This window comes from Lactuca virosa, chromosome 7 (genome assembly GCF_052849685.1).
Source record: "Lactuca virosa cultivar CGN04683 chromosome 7, Lactuca_virosa_CGN04683_v6, whole genome shotgun sequence".
In the NCBI taxonomy this organism is placed as follows: Eukaryota; Viridiplantae; Streptophyta; class Magnoliopsida; order Asterales; family Asteraceae; genus Lactuca; species Lactuca virosa.
Genome location: NC_136432.1, coordinates 218,581,914 through 218,603,210, shown reverse-complemented (window position 1 = coordinate 218,603,210; position 21,297 = coordinate 218,581,914). Strand labels below are relative to the sequence as shown.

The 21,297-nt window shown below is 34.3% G+C and overlaps 1 protein-coding gene across 1 annotated transcript; it reads left to right on the top strand.

Moving 5' to 3' along the window:
* Positions 1-14,332: 14,332 nt before the first annotated feature.
* PSAO (photosystem I subunit O) lies at positions 14,333-16,299 on the top strand. The gene is made up of 4 exons (XM_079060075.1): positions 14,333-14,515; positions 14,868-14,940; positions 15,087-15,266; positions 16,034-16,299. The coding sequence occupies exons 1-4, from the start codon at positions 14,350-14,352 to the stop codon at positions 16,128-16,130; spliced, it is 516 nt and encodes a 171-aa protein (XP_078916201.1). The 5' UTR covers positions 14,333-14,349; the 3' UTR covers positions 16,131-16,299.
* The last annotated feature ends 4,998 nt before the right edge of the window (positions 16,300-21,297 follow it).

Genomic DNA, 21,297 nt, shown 5'->3' with positions numbered 1-21,297 from the left:
TGTGTCCAGATTGTAGAAGCTTCAGTCTCCTTGGTAAGGATGGTTCTGACCCTGTTCGTTACTCCACCTATCTAAGTTTACCGCCCACAGAGGCGTCGGGCCTTGGAATTTTGTCGTGGATTGGGATTTTGGGAAACTGGTGGTGGATTATAGGCTTCTGATTCTGAATCAGTATCTTCAGGAAAATTTTCTGCAAAATCGTCATCCAAGGGAATTTTAGGATTCTCTTCTGGCTCATCCTCGAGCCATCCTCCATTTCCCTGATTGGGAATGTACGGGTCTCCGGGTAGATGGAATCCAGCCATTGTTATATGAGCGAGAATAGGGATATAAGAAATATAGAATATAATTAGTAAAGATGGATTGCAAATTCAAGTTTCTACGAAAGAAACTTATAGTTAACAGATAAAGAATTCTGTTTGACATGACTTGAATTGGGTACTTCTATAACTACAAAGTGCATACTAATTATATATAATTTGGGTATAATAGAGATTCGATTAAATGATCCTGCTCTAAATCCCCAACCAAACAAGGAACAGGAAATAAAGCTAGATCACATATTCTAAGTCTATAAAACTTTAATTATATATAACTGTAATATACACTTAATATTTATAACTCTACAAACAATGGTTCTTTTGTTTTCACATACTTGTTCTTAATATATGGTGCCTAAAATACTCCTATAGTATTTTAACTTTATGTTCTGTTCTAGACTTCTTCTGTACATGTATAGTTGGTAAGTTTTAGACATGTCGCAACTCTACCATCACTCCCAAACACATGTTGGTCATATCTCAAACCAATATAGTTGATCAGGCTATATTGATCCTAGATATGATTACATAATTGCCCAGGTTTGACTGCAGTGTCCAACATTCAAATAATTTTAAGTTGTTATGACTGTGATATTGTTCTTGTAGGTGTTAGTGTTAGTATACTTCTTCTAAAAATACTTAAATTTTAAAAGTATACTTGTAGTCGGAGCTCTTAGCCCCAATGTATTTATAGTTTGTATATCTTTTATGGATTGATATACTAAGTTCACTATAAACATTGCTCTGGTACCAATCTGTCACACCCCCAAACCAGACGGCGGAAACGTCCGGGGGTGGATGACTTCATTTGTAGTATCACAACACATGCATGATAGTAATCAAAGTACAAACAACCATTGCATTAATAAGTATAAGTTTTTACATGTGTTCAGTCAATGTAAACCAGTGTTCTCTATTTGAATTCTTTTGTATAGCCTGTAAAAGTGAGTGTGCCTGGCTTCACCAACTGTTATTGTAAACCGAGATGTACTACTGTAACTGTATTTTAGTAAACTGGTACTTTGAAAATGTACTCATGTTTAGTTAATTATACATTAACCGTATTGTTAATATCTTTTTAATGAGTTACTCTAACCATACTGAGACTAGATGGCCTGAAACAACGCTTTGAAGGCGTCAAAACTGTTGATAACAACTGTCACTCGTAGGCGTGTATGCCCGACTGTAGCTAGCAGTCTGAGTGTGGGGCTGTCAGTCCCAATATAGATCTATACACACTTGTTTTGATCCCCGACTGGAGATTCTGGTTATAATGATGATTTGATATAGGATGTTTAGTTCCACAAGTGTAATCCCGTAGCAAAACAAGTCCTATATAGTAATTTTTATAGCATATATGCAACCAATTAGCTAAAATAATCATAGGAATGATTAGAAACTGGACTAATTTGTAAGTATAACTTACAAATAGGAGTGTTAGAAGCTAACTGGAAGCTGATAGGTGTTCACGGCCAGGAGGGGTGTTCACGGCCCAAGAATCATGAAGGGTTCACGGTCCTGGAGGTGTTCACAACCCTGATTTCTTGATGAATGATGAACACTTGATGATCCTAAGCAAGTTTCTAAGAAGATTCAAAGGTTTTCTGATGGGTGTTCTTCGTGTTCTTCGTGTTCTTCGTGTGTTCTTCGTGAAAACTAGTGAAATCAATGGATTTTAGCCTAGTATAAGAAGATGGAAGGGTGTTCTTGAAGTGATAACAAGATCAAGAATGAAACTTGTTAGATGTTATGAAGAACTAGTGATTAGCACTTGAATATGATGAGAAAGGATGATCCTAGCATGTTCTTGAGGAGAGAGGGTGTTCTTGCTTGATGATACTTGAGAGAAAAGGTTGAAATCTCGAGTGAAAGTGAAGAAATGAAGCAAAAACTAGCTGGAACATATATATATATATATATATATATATATATATATATATATATATATATATATATATATATATATATATATATATATATATATATATGCGAGGGTTCACGGTCCGCGGGGTTCACGACCGTGAACCTCGTACACGGTCTAAAGGCGGCTGTGGCCGAGCAGTCCGAGGGTACGCGACCCTCGTTCACGGCCAAAGTCTGTTCTCGGTTGCGAGGTTTCTTGGTCCGAAGGAAAAGAAGGAAGAAAGATAATGCAAAATTAGTCAGATCCAACTTACTCCTTTCTCATACATTTAATATTCTTAGGGTTTTAAACATGTAAAGGTTATTATATTAACCTTAATAAAATCCAATATAACAAAGAGGACTTTAGTTGACCCAAGTTTGACTTTGGTTGACTAGGGTTGACTTTACAAGAAGAAAATAACGAGATGTTACAGGGGTAGGGAATTGCTAAGGAAAATAGCATGCTAGATTGAAATAAAAAAATATATGCTAGATTTAAAAAAATGAAAAAACATAGACTTGAAAAAATGGTCTAAATTAGAAAAATCTAGAACATTTCAAATTTTGCTTATGTTAGAACTAAGTTTGATAGTATTGTGTGGGATAATTTGATGCGAAATTAAAGGTTTAGTTAAGCTAATATGTTATAGTATATTTGTAGTTTCCCAATTCTAGTGAAATCATGAGACAAAAATGCGAATTTTTAGTTTGAGGGACATAATATGTTTTGCATCATGTACTTGAAATGTATCCACGAAAGCTTATGTAGTCATTGCACTTTTGACTATTACCTTTAACCAATAAGGGTTGAGGTTAAGTTCCCTTGCTTAAGCATATGTTTTTCTTTTAGGTTTTAGTTTGAGAGAAAAAAGTGAGATATGGAAAAAAGAAAAAAAAATGAAAAAAGTTGTGGAAATGAAAAAAAGAAAAAAAAAGTTGTTGAGGGAATAAAAGTTTGCAAAGTATGAAGATCTTGAAGAAGTGAAGAATAAGGAAAATTCCCAAGGGATTATTTGATTTGAAAATTTTATTTCTAGGTTATTTTATCATATGTATGCTTGGGAACTTAACAAAAATTACATTGCGGTTAAGAAAGTTTTCTGAGTATGTATTTGGAGGGATGCAGAAATGAGTGTTGTTCAAAATAAGTGAGGAATGTTTATGAGAATTATGAGTATTTAGGACATGTGAAATAATTAGGGTCTAGACAGAAATATATGCATTGCGGCGAAACATAATTTGTGAATTCAAATTGGGTATTCTATGTGATGTTTGTCGACAATGTTTCGATATAACATTATAACAATCTAGTTTGCCTGAGGACAAGCAAAAGATAAGCATGGGATATTTTGATGTGGCCTTATTTAACTATATACTTTAGGCCATTATCTTAATATATATGATTAAAATGTTATAGTTTTAGATATATGATACTTAATATGCTTGAAAATGTTTAATTACAGTTAAAATAGGAGCTGGGATGCAAAAAGAGGAGAACAGAGCTGAAAAAGACACAGAAAGGATATAGCTGGACAGCTTGACCCCTCGTCAGTGTTTTGACCGTATCTCATGACTCGTAACTCCAATTAAGGCCATTCAAAATGATCTGAAAACAAGATAAAATTTCGGATAACTTTTGTGTTTGTGCCAACATGTGAAATCCAACTCCCAGGACGTAGTGATCACCACCATGACGTGGTAAATGGAAATTTCGCGATCATTGAGCTGACTTGGAGAATACGAGATATCTACAAAGACCACGATGTGGTGCCTCTTAACCACGTTGTGGTGGACAGAATTTGGAAAGTATATATTCCATAAATTAGGTCGTTTCTGGGAAGGTGGAGGCCTTAGGGCTGCAATTATTCATGAGTAAAAACCCTCCAAGGGTCGATTTTGAAGCTAAAGATTCAATTGGAGCAAGCATTTGAAGATTCAAGCGCTATTGTATTGAGATTTCACTTCGGTTTTGCTTGATGATCGCGTTTTGCATTCTTTTGGTGATTTTTTCTGCTTTAGTTTACTGAATATGGTGTAAAAACCTTACTTTCACTAGATATTGATAAAGCCTTGTTGATATGCTTTGATTTCGTTAGTAGGATTAATTGAATTTGGTTTTTACTTGTGTTCGATTGATTGTTTTACCTTTCATGTTAAGGTTATGATTTCTGTTATTTATTGTTGAGTATTATTAGGATTAGATGATCATTATATCTTGATGTAGTTGAATCATATGAATCTATGATCATTAGGTTTGTATGACTAGGACTTTGATCATCAGCCTAGTGTAACATCTTGTTTCAAGAAGTTTCTTATTATGGGATTGTGGACAATTAATGGATCAAGTAAAGGAATTGGGCTTCAAAGGAATGCGGCTTAAACCTTATTGGATGATGATAATGTTGGATTAGTGATTAAAGCATTGGTTTGTGTCTTGGAGTCGAAGGCTAAAATGAGAAAATTGTTGTTTCAGACTTCTTTTATGAATTAAGGATTTTAGTTCAATGGGTTTTAATTCAAAAGTAATTAGATATGGTTGTGGGGATCGTCAATACCTTTCCGTGCATATAAAGAATGGCGAAAGCAAAGTTGAAACGAAGAATTTATGACTATTTGAAGTTTGAGTGAAATTTGATGAAAATCTGTTCTCAAGAGGTGATAAGTAATTCTCATGACGTGAGCGTCCTCACTAGGTGAAAATATATTCTCACGAAATAAGAATTGTGCAACCCAAAGCCCTCAAAATTTTTAGGGTTTTCAATGTATTTAAAGATAAGGATTCATATTTTAGGATATTTTTTTAGCCTTCCATAGAACCTCTTGAGAGAATCCCTAGCCTCCATTTTCAAGATTTGAGCCTCCCCTTTTCTCTCTCATCCATTTTTGGAGTTTTTGGTGGTTTTGGAGTAATGTTTTCATGCAATATTGATCATTGAAGCTTGAAAATTGAAGATCTCAACTTTCATCTATCTTCTAGACGTTTGTAAGTTATAAAGTTCTAAGCTTTATTGTATTTCATCTTTGGATCTAAGTGTATTTGGTGTTTTGGTCCATTTTAATGAATTTTGAGTGAGAGTTGGGAATAAAGTTTGCAACTTTATTACTCTCCAAGGTCCCAAGAACATTGTATGTTTCAGATTTGGACTCCAACACCTTTTAATCAGTTTAGAATGTTTTCTTGGACCTCATCGACTAGGAAAGTTTTGATCTTTTTCCTTCCTTTTCAGCTATGCAAGTTATTTTGGTCATTTAGTCCATTTTGGTGTATTAGAGTTTAGATCTTGAAAGCTTGACACATTACTATGGATAAAGTTGGAAACTTTATCCATCTACACATAATGTTGATTTAGATATGAATGTTGGAGACTTGGACTTAATGGATTTAGCTAAGAAAGATGCTTTCTTGGTCCCTTTGAGACTTAAAGACTAGATCTCGGTTGTTTGGACCACACTAATGGACAAAGTTGGAAACTTTATCCATTAAGAAGCTATATAGGATCTAGATATGAGGTTATGGGCCTTGTTCTAAAGAGATTAAGCACTTACTGAAGATTTTGGCCTTCTGAATAGACGTTACGCCATGACATAGGATGTGTCACGACATGATAGTCTAGAATCGTGATTTTTTTGTTGTTGCATTTTCACTATGTGACCAAGGAATGGTCACGATGTGACGTTGACTTTGTCTAAGCTGAACGTTAACTTTTTGACCAGTTTGAATTTTGGTCAAGCTTGGGTAGAATTGAGTATTTGGCTAAGTATTTATTTCGATTTGGCTTTTGGAAGCTTGTGTTGGATGTTCTGTTGAAGAGGTAGTTGTTGGGCTTCTGTTGAATAGTTCAGGTGAGTCTTCTCACAGTATTTGTAAGTCGAAGACACCAATGTCGGCCCATTGGATTATGTTATAGTATGCTACCTGTCTTAGTGACTCTTGCATGTATTATATGTGTTTGAATGTATACCGGGCGGGGACTGATGGTGGGTGAGGCCCATTATTTTGGGCGGGGCCCGGTGGTGGGTAGGGCCCATTGTATGTATGGTATGCGCTATTTTGTCAATTCAATAAGCTTTGTGCTTACGGTTTATGTTTAAAATGTTTTCAGATACCTCTAGTTTTAAAAGTAAGACTTCGGCTTGATCGTACTGCATTGTAACGCCCGCAGATTCGGGGTAGTTAATTTACAGACAATAAGCGTCAAAAATAACTTTTTGATGGAAGATTATTTAAAATAAATAATCTTAACCAAGTTATAGTATATGTCACAAGGTTTTCGTACATATAAAGAACGCCGAAATCCGAGTTATAACGAAGAAGTTATGACCCGTCGAAGTTTTACGGCAAAATCGGCACGGCCCCGCGTAACGTAAAAAGTGAATTTTTGATAAATTATTTTTTAGCCTTAGTGATCTAAACGAAAGTCGTAGTATACGTTAAACCAAGAACATGCATAAAAAGAACGTCCAAATTTGACTTCGTATGAGGAAGTTATGATTTTTCTAAGATTTAGCATAACAGTGCACAGCCCGGAATTCGAATTTTAGATCGATCGATTTTAGCCGATACAACCTAAATGAGAGTTGAAGATCTCATTAATAGGAGCTCAACTATAAAAAGACAGTCGAAAACGGAGTCCGTATGTAGAAGTTATGAATTTTACACAGCCGTTAACAATGTAATCTTCTCATACTGTTAAATTTAAAATCGGTCGAGAATTAGCTGACAAAGTCTAAACGAAAGTTGTATATCTTGTCAATACCTACGCGTGGATATAAAGAACGTCGAAAACAGAGCTCGTATGCAAAAGTTACGGGGTTTAGAAGTCGGCAGGGTGTTGCTACGAAGGGGGTGACGTGGCTGATTCTGGGCCATTGTTTTCTCCCCAAGCCTTGCCACCAGATGGTGACATGTGGCACCAACTCGACAAGTTTGAGGCCAAAAATCAACGAGTTGAGCTGTGTTTTAACCTATAAATACCTTGCGAGATCACCTTCATTTCTCACACCAAAACCCACTTCCCTCTCACTCTAACTTCTCTCTAAACCTCCCAAAACCCCTCTAAATCCCTAGTAACCTCAAGGTGCTAGAGGAAAGGCCCAGAGCACCCGAAGGCTTCGAGAAAAAGAGCTTTTTGGCTTGGAAGTTCTGCCCTGCAGAGCCCGGTTCCTTGCTAAACCCCCTGTAAGCGAGTTATGTTTACCGTACTTTAAGTATAACTTATGTTTAAGTTCTTTATAGTTATTATGAACCTATAAACAAGATTTATCAGTGATTCCAAGTCATTATACTGATTGATTTACTTACGGGGATGATTTCTAGGCTGTGATTTAGTGAGGTGTTTAAAGTAGGATTTCCAAACAGTATACTTCGTATACCAAACGGACCCTACCTCCGATATGATCCTACCTAGTTGTTCCTTACTTGATAGATCATGAAAGTAGACTTTGAGTTAATGATGAATCTAGACTAATAATTATTCACAATAAAGATTAGACTAAAACTTAGCGATAATAATGCTAGGTTTCGTCGAAGGAAAATAGAATTGTTAGAAGCGAAGTGCTGCCCGAGTTTGGAATCATCACTTTAACATGTGAGTGCATAGTCCCTTTCGTGAACATGATTTTAATACAAGTATTGATTGAAGTATTAAATATATGTTCAGTCAAATATTTTATGTTGCCTGAAATACGTGTTAAAGAGCATACCTGATAATATATGATGATTTAGGATAAAGAGTAAACCTAAATTAATTATGAGGAATATTGTGTAGTATCTTCTTATGAGTACGAGTGAGATATACACGGAGAATAGAACTTTAAATTATGTCATTGATCCGGGAGCATGGATTTGGCATAGTCATTTGTCCTTAGTTCGAGAGTATGGATAGGACATAGTTATTTGTCATTAATACGGGAGTATGGATTTAGACATAGACAATTGTCCCTAGTCCGAGACTATGGAATGGGCACAGTTATTTATCCGAAAGCATGGATTAGATCCGGGAGTATGGATTAAGTAAAGAGATAAATTTTAAGGTCCAAGAGTATGGATAGTGTCGTTGTGAGGCTCAATGGGGTGGGGTAAGAGTTGCTTATATATGGTGAAATTGTATACTTTGTGAGTTCTAATATATATATATATATATATATATATATATATATATATATATATATATATATATATATATATATATATATATATATATATGATATAACATTGTGTGATTGAAATCCCTATGTACTCACCAGGTTTCCCAATCTGACCCACTCAAGTTTATTTGTATCACATGTGTCGATATGAAGCTACTTTACACTGAGAGATTTAAAAGAGATGTAGATCACTAGTGTAAATGAATGTAATGTCTATTTATGCTTATGTTTCTGTATTGATGAGGACATCCCAATGTTTTAAAATAAATAAAATACATTTCTTCGAAAATGCTTTGATAACGTATTTATCATGTTTTTCTGGGAACAATTTCCACAACATATTTATTTAAAAGATACTCTGATTTTCAAACAAATCGGTCTTTTCTGGCCGTGAAAATGGGGATGTCACATCCCTTGAAGAATACTTTTATTATAATCGTCTTTTAGGATAATGAATAAATGGTTTTGACTTATTTAAAATGAACTTTTTACTCGAAAATTTTGGGACGTTACACCTAGGGTTAGATAATATTAATCGGTGACTTTGATTGTGTTAGACAGCATTAGATATCCATGTTATGCTTAGTTTGATTGTCATGCTCATTGACAAGAAATCACTAGATCATATCGTTCATAGTTTGAATCTATTTAATTAATTATGTGTTCAATAAATTCATGATCATCGTGTTAGTTGTTCATTAATTATTAGTACTAGGAAATCCGATCAAGATAACTACTCATATTACAATTCGGTAATCAATTCATTAATCCATTGCACTTCTAATAAATCAAACATAAAAAATTGGGGGATTCATATTCTAGTGGAAGTATTTCTTATTTATTGTTTCCATTTAGTTCTTTAGTTTCGTTGATTAATTGAGCATTAAAATTAGTTTAATTTATTTAACACAAAACCCTCATCTTTACTTTTCTGTTAATAATTTAATTAACATTTGAACTATTTGATCTAAACTATCACGTTCCCTGTGTTCGAAACCCTTTCTTACCTTAAACTATATCACTTCACGACTAGGTACACTGCCTATTTGTGTTTAAGACTAGTTGCGATTAGATAAGACTTTATAAATAAAAACTAGTGCAAATCAAACACATCAGTGCCAAAATGTGAAATCTAAATCCCACGACGTGGTGATCATCCACCACGACATGGTAAATGGAAACTTCGCAATCATTGAGCTGACTTGGAGAATACAGGATATCCATGAAGACCACGACGTGGTGCCTATTCATCATGCCGTGGTGGTCAGATTTTAGGAAAGTATATATATCCAAACATTAAATCGATTTCAAGAGGTAGAGGGTTGAGGGATGCGATTATTCATGAGGAAAAACCCTTCCAAGAACCCTTGGAGGGCAGAATTCGACTAGAGATCAAAGGATAAATAGATTGGAGCAAGGATTCAGATCTACACATTTGGTTTGCTTAGTTTAGTGATGTTTAGCTTGGTTTACCTTTTGTTTATATGTTTTTCAACTGTGGTTGTGGGCTAAAAACCCTTGCTTTTGTTTAGATTAGATGAACTATTAATTACCATGTGTTGATTTCTTGTTTGATGGATTGATGAAGTTAGTTTTAGCTTTAAATATTGTTTGATATATCTATACCTAGCCTGTTAAAGTTTATGTTGATGAGGTAGCTGTTGGGCTTCTGTTGAATAGTTCTGGTGAGTCTTCTCACAATACTTACGGGTCGAAGGCACCAATGTCGACCCATTGGATTATGTTATACTATGCTAGCTGTGTTTGTGACTCTTGCATGCATTATATGTGTGTGTATGTATACCGGGCGGGGCCCGATGCCGGGCGGGGACCAATGCGGTGCAGGGCCCAATGGTGGGCGAGGCCCATTGTATGTATGGTATGTGGTATTTTGGGTAGGGGTGGCAAATCGGGTCATCGTGTCGTGTTTTATCTGACACGACACGACATGACAAAGTTTTATGTATCACGAACATGACACGACACAATCTCGGGTTTTTTTAACTAACACGAAAACGACCCGATTAAAAAACGACAAACACAACACGACACGACAAAGATAATATGAAATAACAATTAATGTGTTTAATTAATATTTATTCATACATAACACGAAAAACACGACAAAAAATGTTAAATCGTGTCAATTTCATGTCAAATTTTGAACACGAACACGACACGACACGACTTCGTGTTTTTTACACTTGACAAGAACACGATATGAACATGAATTCGAATTTCAGTTTTGTCTCAATTTCGTTTCGTGTCGTTTATTTTTGTCGTGTCTGTCATCAATTGTCACCCCTAATTTTGGGGGACTCACTAAGCTTTATGCATACAATTTATGTTTAAAATATTTTTAGGTACTTCTTGTTTCAAAAGGAAGAGTTCAGCTTGATCGCACTGCATCCCCTGGAGATTTATTCCTCACTGATTGTTTATGATTTTACTCTGATGTTTTGAGAATACTTTTATTATAATCGTCTTTTAGGATAATGAATAAATGGTTTTAACTTATTTAAAATGAAATTTTTACTCAGAAATTTTAGGACGTTACAAGTTGGTATCAGAGCCTTGGTTTGAGGGATTCAGGCATACTCTTAGGTGTGTCTAAACTCAAACTAAAGATTTCTAAAATCTTTTAAATATTGAACAAATAATTTTCCAAAAAGGTTTTTAAGAAAAAATGGGTGTGATGCATGCAATCAGCCGAACTCAAGTAAGTATTTCCCAAAATACCCATACGTGTGTTATGATTGTTGTTTTGGTATGACTATATGAGAATTACATGCTAGATTTGGGCTAAGGATTTGCTCAGGACTGCATGATAGAATGCTATGAGAGATGCCTTTTTTATGCCTGTTGGTTGAGCTTTTAGAACTACATGCTAGTATGGATTTCAAATTGTTGGATAGAACGACCTGATTAGGTGAGGTGGTGATTAGATTACTCGATGCTCGAATGGTGCTTGCTTTGTTGTTTTAGGGACCTTCAATAATATCGGCTAACTATTAAGTGAATACATTAGGTTACATGTTGCGAGGATTAAATAATTTTAGAATGTTAGGTTTAACTCTATTGGGCAACTCTTGTTTGAGTCCAATCGTTGTAGCATGAGACCTTATAGTCGAAGAATTTTCTAGTGCATGTAGCATGTTATTGTATTCGTGAGGTATTTATAAGGTATTACAGGGAGTCTCTTCTCCAACTGATGGAGAAGAGTGTTGTGAAGGTAACCCTAGGAAAGTCTAGGAAGCATGGTAGAATGTTCTTGCATTTCCGGAATAGGAATCCTAAAAGGAGATTCTAGGAATAATAGCAGTGTGTTCTTGTTTGAGAGTGAGTATATGTGGCTGGATCGAGCGATAGTGTATGTGAGTAGTTACTTAGAGGATCTGGAATGATTCTTGAGGAAAGTACAGATAGGTGTGGAAGGTAATATTAGGCCCATACTGTTGAAAACACAATATCCATACATGAATCAAGGAAAATTTAGGGGATTCTAAGGAACTGGTTGAGGATAGATGACATGTAGGGATGAGAATTTGGCCCGAAAACCCGAACCGAACCGAAAACCAAACCGAACCGAAACGAATTAGACCCGAATAAGCAATTCGATTCGGTTTTTGGGTATCTATATAAGGCTTATTCGGTTTTCGGGTTATTCGGTCCGGGTTACCCGAATAAGGTCTTATTCGGTACAAAAGGACTGAACCGAATATGAAACGTCACATTTTTTTTTCCTAACACGATTGCTTATTCGGTCTTCTTTTCTATCAATCGTTACCCCACAAAACCCATGTAATACACCAAAAAAAATCAACGAAATCGAATTCGATCATCCGTATTACACCAAAATCGACAATAGCGTATTACACCAAATCGACGAGTCGACGACATTACTCTTTGATCGATTGAGGTTTTTCTCATCCTTGCGATCATATTAGATCCACGATTTCAAGTTTGATTTTCTTCAACAAGCTTTTGAGAAGTTGATTAAGTTGAAGAATCCACAAAAAAATCCCATGCTCAACTCGGAAGTCATTTTGAAGGCTAAGGCCTTAATACGGGGTCTTCAACAAAGATTTGAGAATTCTTTTTATTTCTACAAATCAAAGTTTGACAATACTGACTCTTCTCAAAATCAAACACATGGTCATGAAGATGTAGTTGTGATTGATGACGAGAACGACTTCATGGGTGATTTAATAGTACAAACTGATTACCCATCGGCATCAATGGAAACGGAGTTGACACAATACCTAAACGAGCAGTCAGTTAAATACAATAAAGATTTTGATATTCTACTTTGGTAGAAACAAAATGCATCTCGTTACCCTATTGTATCCTGTATGGTGAAAGGTATAACTTTATTATTTTTAAACTTTTTTTTATAATTATATTTTAACATTTTCTATGTTTATGTTGATAGATATTTTGGGACTGCAAATCTCTACCGTGGCGTCAGAGGCGGCGTTTAGTACAAGCGGGCGGATATTGGATCCATATCGAACAAATTTGTCTGCAAATATAGTTGAGGCTTTGGTTTGTACTCAAGATTGGGTAAGGAAATCAAGAAAGCCAATTGTGGACAACATTGATGAAATTTTGAAAGACGATGAGGTCGCGAAAGCTTTAGAAGAGGTGATAAAGAACGGAGATGGAAAGGGAAAACAACCAATTAATATTCCCGAATAGTTAATTCGTGTTTGAAAAATGTTATTTTGGATATGGATAAAAACTTAAGATTCATATTTTAAATGTTATTTGTAAATGTTATTTGGGTTATTCGGCTCCTTAATCATCTTGTACATGTTATTTGGGTTATTCGGGTCGAAACCGAACCGAACCGAACCGAATAATACCCGAACCGAACCGAACCGAACCGAACCGAACCCGTATTGCTTATTTGGTTCGTTTTTCGGTTCATACAATTACCCTTATTCGGTTTTTGGTTTATTCGGGTTCAGGTCGGTTCGATTCGGTTCCGACCCGAATAACATCCCTAATGACATGGTCTGGCACCATGATTCATTACAGTTTGTTCTCGTCTTTATCGGCCTTCAATTATGGTTGTTCAGACTGAGGATGGGTCAGATAATTGTTCGGGAATTAGTGGCGATGTCAGTATTGCGTTCGAATGGTGCAGACATGGGTGAGTTAGTGGATTTGAGGTCTCGATGGCCTTGCTCGAGGTAGTGTTAGTTGATTCACAGGACTAAAGAAGGAAGTAATTGTGATGATCAGTCATTGGACTGGAATGCCAACATGCAACAGGTCCAATCAGTCATCAGACTGGAATACCCAGTTTATCAGCATGTTGCCTTAACCCAACCGCTCTTCTCGAGCCTCCGTGCCTACGACTTACAGCCAACCCACACCATGTATCTTGGCCTACAGCAGATAGCAGGACCACCTCAACCTAACCTACGACCATATAGCTATCCACGTAAGATGTTGTAAGAAAAACCTAAAAAAATCATTCATAAGTACTGAATGAGTATAAAAACAAAAATGACTTATTTTGCAACAAAAAAAATTAAGGACTAAATGTGTACAAAAATATTAAGGACTAAATTGTATAAAGTGAGAAATATATTACTCTATTAAGTCATTTTTACCCGCTAACCTGGAGTAGCCGGTCATAAGGACTAAATGTGTACAGTTTAACAAGTTGAAGGGGTAAATGTGGACGAAAAAAAAATCAGTGATTAAATGTGAACAAATCAAAAAATATATTACCATTTTATTATCCCATTTATTTTTAAGTTTTAAATTTTTTTTTCTATAACTTATTCAAAAAGTATACATCATCAGTTATTTAAGAGACAAATCCATTTTATCTACCACGTGGCAAGGTGTAGATCTGACTGAAGATCTGTATTATCCACAGAACATCTACGTGGCGAGATGCTATTGAACATCTAATAACCCATGCAATCCAGAACCACTTGAATCTATCCTTCCACTACACCATATGATCAAAACTCCTAAACAACCCACCACCATTATCCATCCCTTCAATCGTTCTGATCAGAGAGAAGCACCGATGGCCGCTGCAACCTCAACCGTCGTGGGCTTGGCCACCTCCTCCCTCTCATCGCCGTCGTCACTCAACCGCAAGCAAACCACCTTAAATTCAGGTCAACGTCCACCGCCTCTTCATCATAACGATAAATTGCAAGATTTATACACTGCATACTCATACTCTGATCAGTTTCTGTTAATAATATCGATCTACATTCAATTCTTTCAAAGCAAATAAGACTTTAGCGACTTATAATGTCAAGCATACTTATAAGAGGATCTGATGGTCTATAATGTAGTAATTATCAACTTATGATGTATATATGTTTTCTGATAGAAAAAATAAATCCAAGTTATATTTTATTAACTATGGGTAATTAAACTGGTAAACTTATAATTTCTTTATAAAATGTCCTTTGTCAAATACTTATCAAATTTATTAATAATTGTATTTGTGTTTGTTTTCAGCCTTTTTGAGGTCTACAACAACAGCAAGGAACCCTTTGAGGGTTTCACATGCATCAGGTGGCAAATATACATGGTAAATAAATCTCCAAGTAATTTAAATATACAATATAAAACTTCAACTGGAAAATTAATAATATATAACTTATATAAGTTGTATAACATTACATATATATTTGTGTTGATTTGTTTTGTTAATATAAAAATATTAAACATTGTTAGCTTTGAAAGAGACTGGCTACGTAGAGACTTGAATGTGATAGGATTTGGGTTGATCGGGTGGCTTGCACCATCAAGTATACCAGCAATCAACGGTGACAGTTTGACAGGACTCTTCTTTGGAAGCATTGGAACTGAGCTCGCTCACTTCCCCACTCCTCCAGCTCTCACTTCACCATTTTGGTTAGTTTAAAACAAAAACTATTTAAAATACGTGTCTATGTCTTGGATAAAACTTATATTATATAACCATTTGGTGTTAAATACTAATTACAAGCTTTTAATGGTTAAGATAAAGTAGGCTTTTGATTCTTTCAGAGACGTATCAAATGCACCTGTTTCAAAGACTATCTCTATATGGTTTTATTAAGAAGGAAACTCTTAAATAAGATGGTTTACATAGTTAATAGCAAACTTATTCGAAACTATATTATTTTTCAAACACTGATTATATTTTTATTGACTTCGTTTTTTAGAGATGACAAAACAGATTGGTTGGACAGATTAGATAATAAGTCAAAATGGGAACCGGCTGCTTCAACCCGACCCTATACGTTTTTGTCCAAATATTTATTTTCATCGATAATTAATATTGTAAAAAAATGATAATTAATATTATAAATATTGATTAAAAAAGGCTATTATTATAATTATAGTATATTTTGAATAAATGGATTTGGGATGTTGTAGTCATTAAAAGTTATATTTGAGCGACTTCACGGCCATTTTCTTTTTAGATAAAATTCTCGATTTAACCATTATATAATAATAATAACTCAAATAATTAACCCACTTATTCATAAATGGATCACAACGGTCATCTTTTAGCTTTTATTTATGTAATTCTAAAATTCATTATAATTCTTTTCTTTAGAAAAGCATCATGTGTAAATACATATTATTTGACAATAGGATTTGTGTTAAATATTTGTTTTCTTTTGATGGGATAGGTTGTGGTTGGTGACATGGCATTTGGGACTCTTTATATGCCTAACTTTTGGGCAAATTGGGTTCAAAGGAAGGACCGAAGATTATTTCGAGAAGTAGAGTGACTCCGTGTGTTTGTAAATTTCCGTTTCAAGTCCCTGATCTTTGTTGTTTGTCTAAATACCCCTCGTGAAGTTATGGTTTATCTGATCTTCCTTCTGGTGTAATATATTTCTATTGTTCCACTAAATTTTCATTTTAGAAATCTAAAAGTTAAATATGGTTGTCATGGTAATCTTCCAAATATGGTATTTGATTGATTAATGCCATTGGATTCTAGAATTTAATCTGTCTTTAAAACAATAAAGTGAATTAACTAATACATAATTTAATAAGAAGCAATGCAAGAGGCATGCACGCATGCACTTTCACTGTTGTTTATGAAAGCCTATGTGGTGTTGCAAGATTAATAAAAGACGTATAAAGTACTGAATATATAATTTATCTTAATGTTTTACTTGTTGTCTTTATCTTCATTCATGTTGCCAAGCCGATTGGTTGGGATATTTGGCTGTACGTGATTAGTTCATTTAGGTCATTGATCGATATGAGGGAAGTCCTATTACATCTTATTTGTCAATAAGATCTTGGTGTGTAGTGTTGGAACCTTGTTTATGTTTTTGAGCACTTATCCCACTTCAGATGAAAATGAAATATTTACAAGCCATGTAACTAGGGTTAGTCCTTTAAAGGTTCTGTACGAAAAGTAGAATAGGCCCTTGGATAATTAATACTTGCAAAATAATTTAAGAGGATATTGTGATGAGGAAAACTAAAAAGATGACAAATGCAAATTAGCAAAAAATATGAAGTTAAATATGTAACTTATGGAAACAGATTTCGTAGATTATAAATGAAAGGTAACATAGATCGTGAAGCAAGAAGGATAAATGAAATCTCTTTCCATTAGTTACATATTTAACTTCATATTACATTTATAACCAGTGACGGAGCTTGAAGTGTTGATTTGGGGGCCGAAAATAGAATATGTATAAAAAATGAAGAACGGGGGGGGGGGGGGAAGTAAAATTTTATAGTTTTAGACTTAATATGTAAATAATTTAATAGTTAAGGGCTAGTTATGAAAAAGGTGGGGGGGGGGGGGGGGGCAGCCCCTCCTGGCCCTATACAAGTTTTGTCCCTATTTATAACCCTTCATTTATAACTTCAATTCATGAACAAGGAAACCACAAAAAATATTTACATTCCTAGACATTTAATTAAAACAAACGTTTGACTTACACCAAAATCAAACCCTTGGACCTGATGAATCGTAATCAAAATTCTTTAAAATCAGACATAGAGCATAAATCCCAAATTGAACCAATGGACTTGCACCATCGATCCGGAAATTGAAATGCTTTGCCGAGAAAATCAAATACATCGATCATGCCATTGACATCAACTGCATTGGTCTTGACAGATCGGAAACCAGGTTTTCTAGGTTCGGTAGAGTTTGCTAGCCGGAAAAAACATGGCACATCTAGAAAATAAAAGTGTTGCTGGCGAGAAAAGAGGAAGGAGAGGAGATGACAGAATTAGACAATCTATAGTTTCTGGCGAGATCGATGAACTCCAATGAGAGGTTTTGGTGAAGGGCAGCAAACTTGTTTTAGTGATGAATTCCCGTGACTTCTTTTGGTGATGACCTACAACGATGAATTTTGGTGAAGTAACGTTCAGCGAGAGTGTGAAGAACGGTCGAAGGGAGAGACAATGTGCGATGATTTAAGAACGATATCTCTCATAGTCAAATACCTTTTTGTCTAGCATAATTATGAATAATAAAAATTAACAATTAAATCAAAAAAATTAATAAGGGTAAAATTGTTATTTTATGTCTGGAAGGGACCAAAGACACAACAAAATCAAACTATAAGGATCATCCGAATAAAAAAAACAAGTTAGGGGTCAAACACATAAATTGCCCCAAACCACAAGGACCATTCATGTAATTTACTTTAAATTATAAATATAAACAAAATCCTCGGAGAGAGTGGTACCACTCTCAATGCACAATGTACAACTACATCAAAGCTTAAGTTATGGCAGCTTTAATCCCTCATATTTGAATGATCTGTCTATTGCAATCTCTTTATTTTGTAAAATAATATTTTGTATCATTTTAATTTTTAAAATATCACTTTCACCCCTCCACCTGAAACTTTGTGATTGTCTCTTTTTCCCGTCACTTGTTACCCATCTGTTTTGTAAAATGATATTTTCCATCATTTTATTTTTTAAAGATATCATTTTCACCCATCCACCTTCAACTTTGTAAATTGTCAGTTTTACCCCTTCGTTTTCTAAACTTTTGTGTTTATCCACCGTTCTCATAGTATATCTAATTTTCCCTCGTATACTTACTAATAAGCAACAAAAACACATAAAAACTCGCGGCAAAGCGTGGACTCAAATGCTAGTTACTTAACAAGAGTCAAATCACAAATGCAAATTAATAAAAGTTGTAGGGCAAAATATGTAATTTTTTGAATAGTCTTTTATAAAATGATATATATTTATATACTAATTAAATTATTTGGCTAAAATTCATGACTTATTTTTTGGGGGTTCTGTATGGTCGCATACCATACATCCCTTTAGGGTCGAGCCTACTTATAACATTTTGTCTAGCCACTTTATTAAAATGGATCAATTTTAGAGGCAAATGCATTTTTGCTTAGAGTATGGACCTAGCCAATTTGGGATATAACACTATAAATGACAAGTTTTAAGCAAACCATGTGTAATTGGTGAGTCAAAGGAAGATATACACTGGACTTGATAATACTAAGAAGCTATAACTTGATAACACTAAGAAGCTATATTTCCTTGTCCATGAGCGTACCCAACATTGAAAGCTTCATAAATTAATGTTGGGAAGCTTCTTCGACCGGTGAGAATGAATAGGCTTTCCAAATTAAATCTCTTATTTTTTAAGGTTGTTGCTCTAGAACTTTAACATTAGCACCGTCATCACCTATAAACGGATTTGTAAGTATTTTCAAAGGGAGTTTCTAGCCAATCAACACTTGTCACTAAGGCCACTTAAAGTAGATGTGACTAATTACAATGTCATTCTTTATTTTTTTTCCTTCTAAATGTTAATTACAATCAATCCATAAATAATCATTGTAAAACAAAGATATACAACATACACATACATTTAAATGAGAATAAAACGAAAGTGTTTACAAACGATCATTCAAATAGAACCATCATCCATTGACATCGCTCGTGGTTATTGGTGAACTGAAGAATATTCAAGTGAAGTGAAACATCAGTGAAGATATGGGTTATCGAACTGCAGCATCTCCACGTTGTAGATCCTATGCTAGGGTAAACCTCATGGTCTTTAATTTCATAATAAAAGCAGAATCTGCGTCTATTGACACATTCACAACCCCCACTATTGATGCATCAAATTCATCTTAAGGTAATTTATGGTTGTACCTTTTGTCTTCTCAGATAACCACCATTCACCCACCTATAAAACCATAGTTAACCACCATCACTACAACTTATATTCACCGACCTATAAAACCATAGTTAACCACCATCACTACAACTTATTCCTCCATTTATATTCCATATCTCTTTCAAACAAATAGTTTTCACTTAAATATCGATTCCATTTTGTCCACGATATCAAATACTCAAACATGTCAAAAAAAGTCTCGCTTGATTTAGAGAAAAGAAAAGACACAAGAGAGACATATTGGGATTGGGAAGGGAAAGACATGAGGAAGAAGAGGATGAGCAAGTGCAAGACATCAAAATCTAACACATCTTCAAAATCCAATATTTGGGTTCATCTTTAAGCTATGGGTTTGTCTATAAAATCCAAAGCAATAGTTTTTTCTTTTTTGGTGGTAATGGATGAGTAAAAGAAAAAGACGAGGGAGTTAAGGTTAGGTGAGATGATGAGAGAGGTTTGAAGAAGATAATGATTTTGTGATGTCTAATGCTTTAATTTACAAAAGAAAACAAAAATCATGTATTTTTCATTCAAATTACATGTCGGCATCTCCGTGGACAATACATAATGACTATTGCAACCGATAAATGGGTAAAATATGAGGTCGTACCTTTATTTAAAAGCTCAAATTAAAGGTTGGGAACTTACAATGTATAAAAATAACTACAGTGACCTCTCTTAAAACAAAACGTGAAAGTTAGTTGGGTTATAACAAGATTAACCGTAATTAGTTCTTAATTAGTATTTCAAAACCTTACTTATAAAGTAAAGCTTCAAAATAACTTTTGAAATTATAAAAACATGTATCGAAAGTAATAATGTAACTTCGAAACTTATACTTTTGTCAGGAAAAAAGTTAACGAAACAACTTTTTGTAAGAAAAACTTGTTTTACAACTCATATTGTACTTAAAACTCAACCAAGTTTTAAACATGCTAAAAATATGTGATCATCAATATGTTTATAAAGATAAATTAATAAAAGTGATCATTTTGATTAATATCATAGTAGAAGGAGTGATAACATTCTTAACACAATGTCACCTCAGATTTATACATGCCACCTACGCTTTTGTCGGAAAAAATATTCATCTTGTAAATATTAGGGGAAGGTCGTGATTCTATTTCATTTAAAAAAACATATGCCAAACACCAATCAAAACATATCTTCTCCACTTTCTTTCTTCTATCTTTTCTCGTTAGGCGGCTGAAGACCCTTCTTTGAAGAGCCCCTTGGCGAGAAGTCGAGAACCAAGAGATGGTGTTAACGACTTCTTGGCGAGGGGCGGCAAGGGCTCAACACGTCCCCCTCCTCTTAGCCTTGTTAATAATCATTTATTAGAAGGTTTACACCAAATTTGTTAAACAAACTATATTTACAATATCATATTTTATTACATTAATAATAATTAACCGTAGAATTTATACAAAATTTACAATTTTTTTATTATTATTTTAGTTTTTACCAAACTTCTGGTCATCATTATAAATTTGACCAAAACTCTTTTTATAATTGTTTCTATATTTTTTTTACAACTTTGCTGTTTCATGTTTTTATAAAATTAGTTTTTTTTTTTTTATTTTTTTTTTTATTTTTTATACAAACATAGTTTTTTTTACAACCATACTCCAATAATCCCATACATATTCATTTTATGCATCTTCTTTTTTTGGGGTTTCATTTTTATAGATTTAGTGTATTTTATTAAATATTTTTTACATATTTGTTTTAGTTATGTAAGAGTATAAA

Excerpts from the sequence above, each read along its gene's own strand:
- PSAO (XM_079060075.1), top strand. The coding sequence starts at position 14,350 with ATGATCAAAACTCCTAAACAACCCACCACCATTATCCATCCCTTCAAT. Across the intron at positions 14,516-14,867 it reads GCAAACCACCTTAAATTCAG|CCTTTTTGAGGTCTACAACA; the intron begins GTCAACGTCCAC and ends GTTTGTTTTCAG. Across the intron at positions 15,267-16,033 it reads GCTCTCACTTCACCATTTTG|GTTGTGGTTGGTGACATGGC; the intron begins GTTAGTTTAAAA and ends TTGATGGGATAG.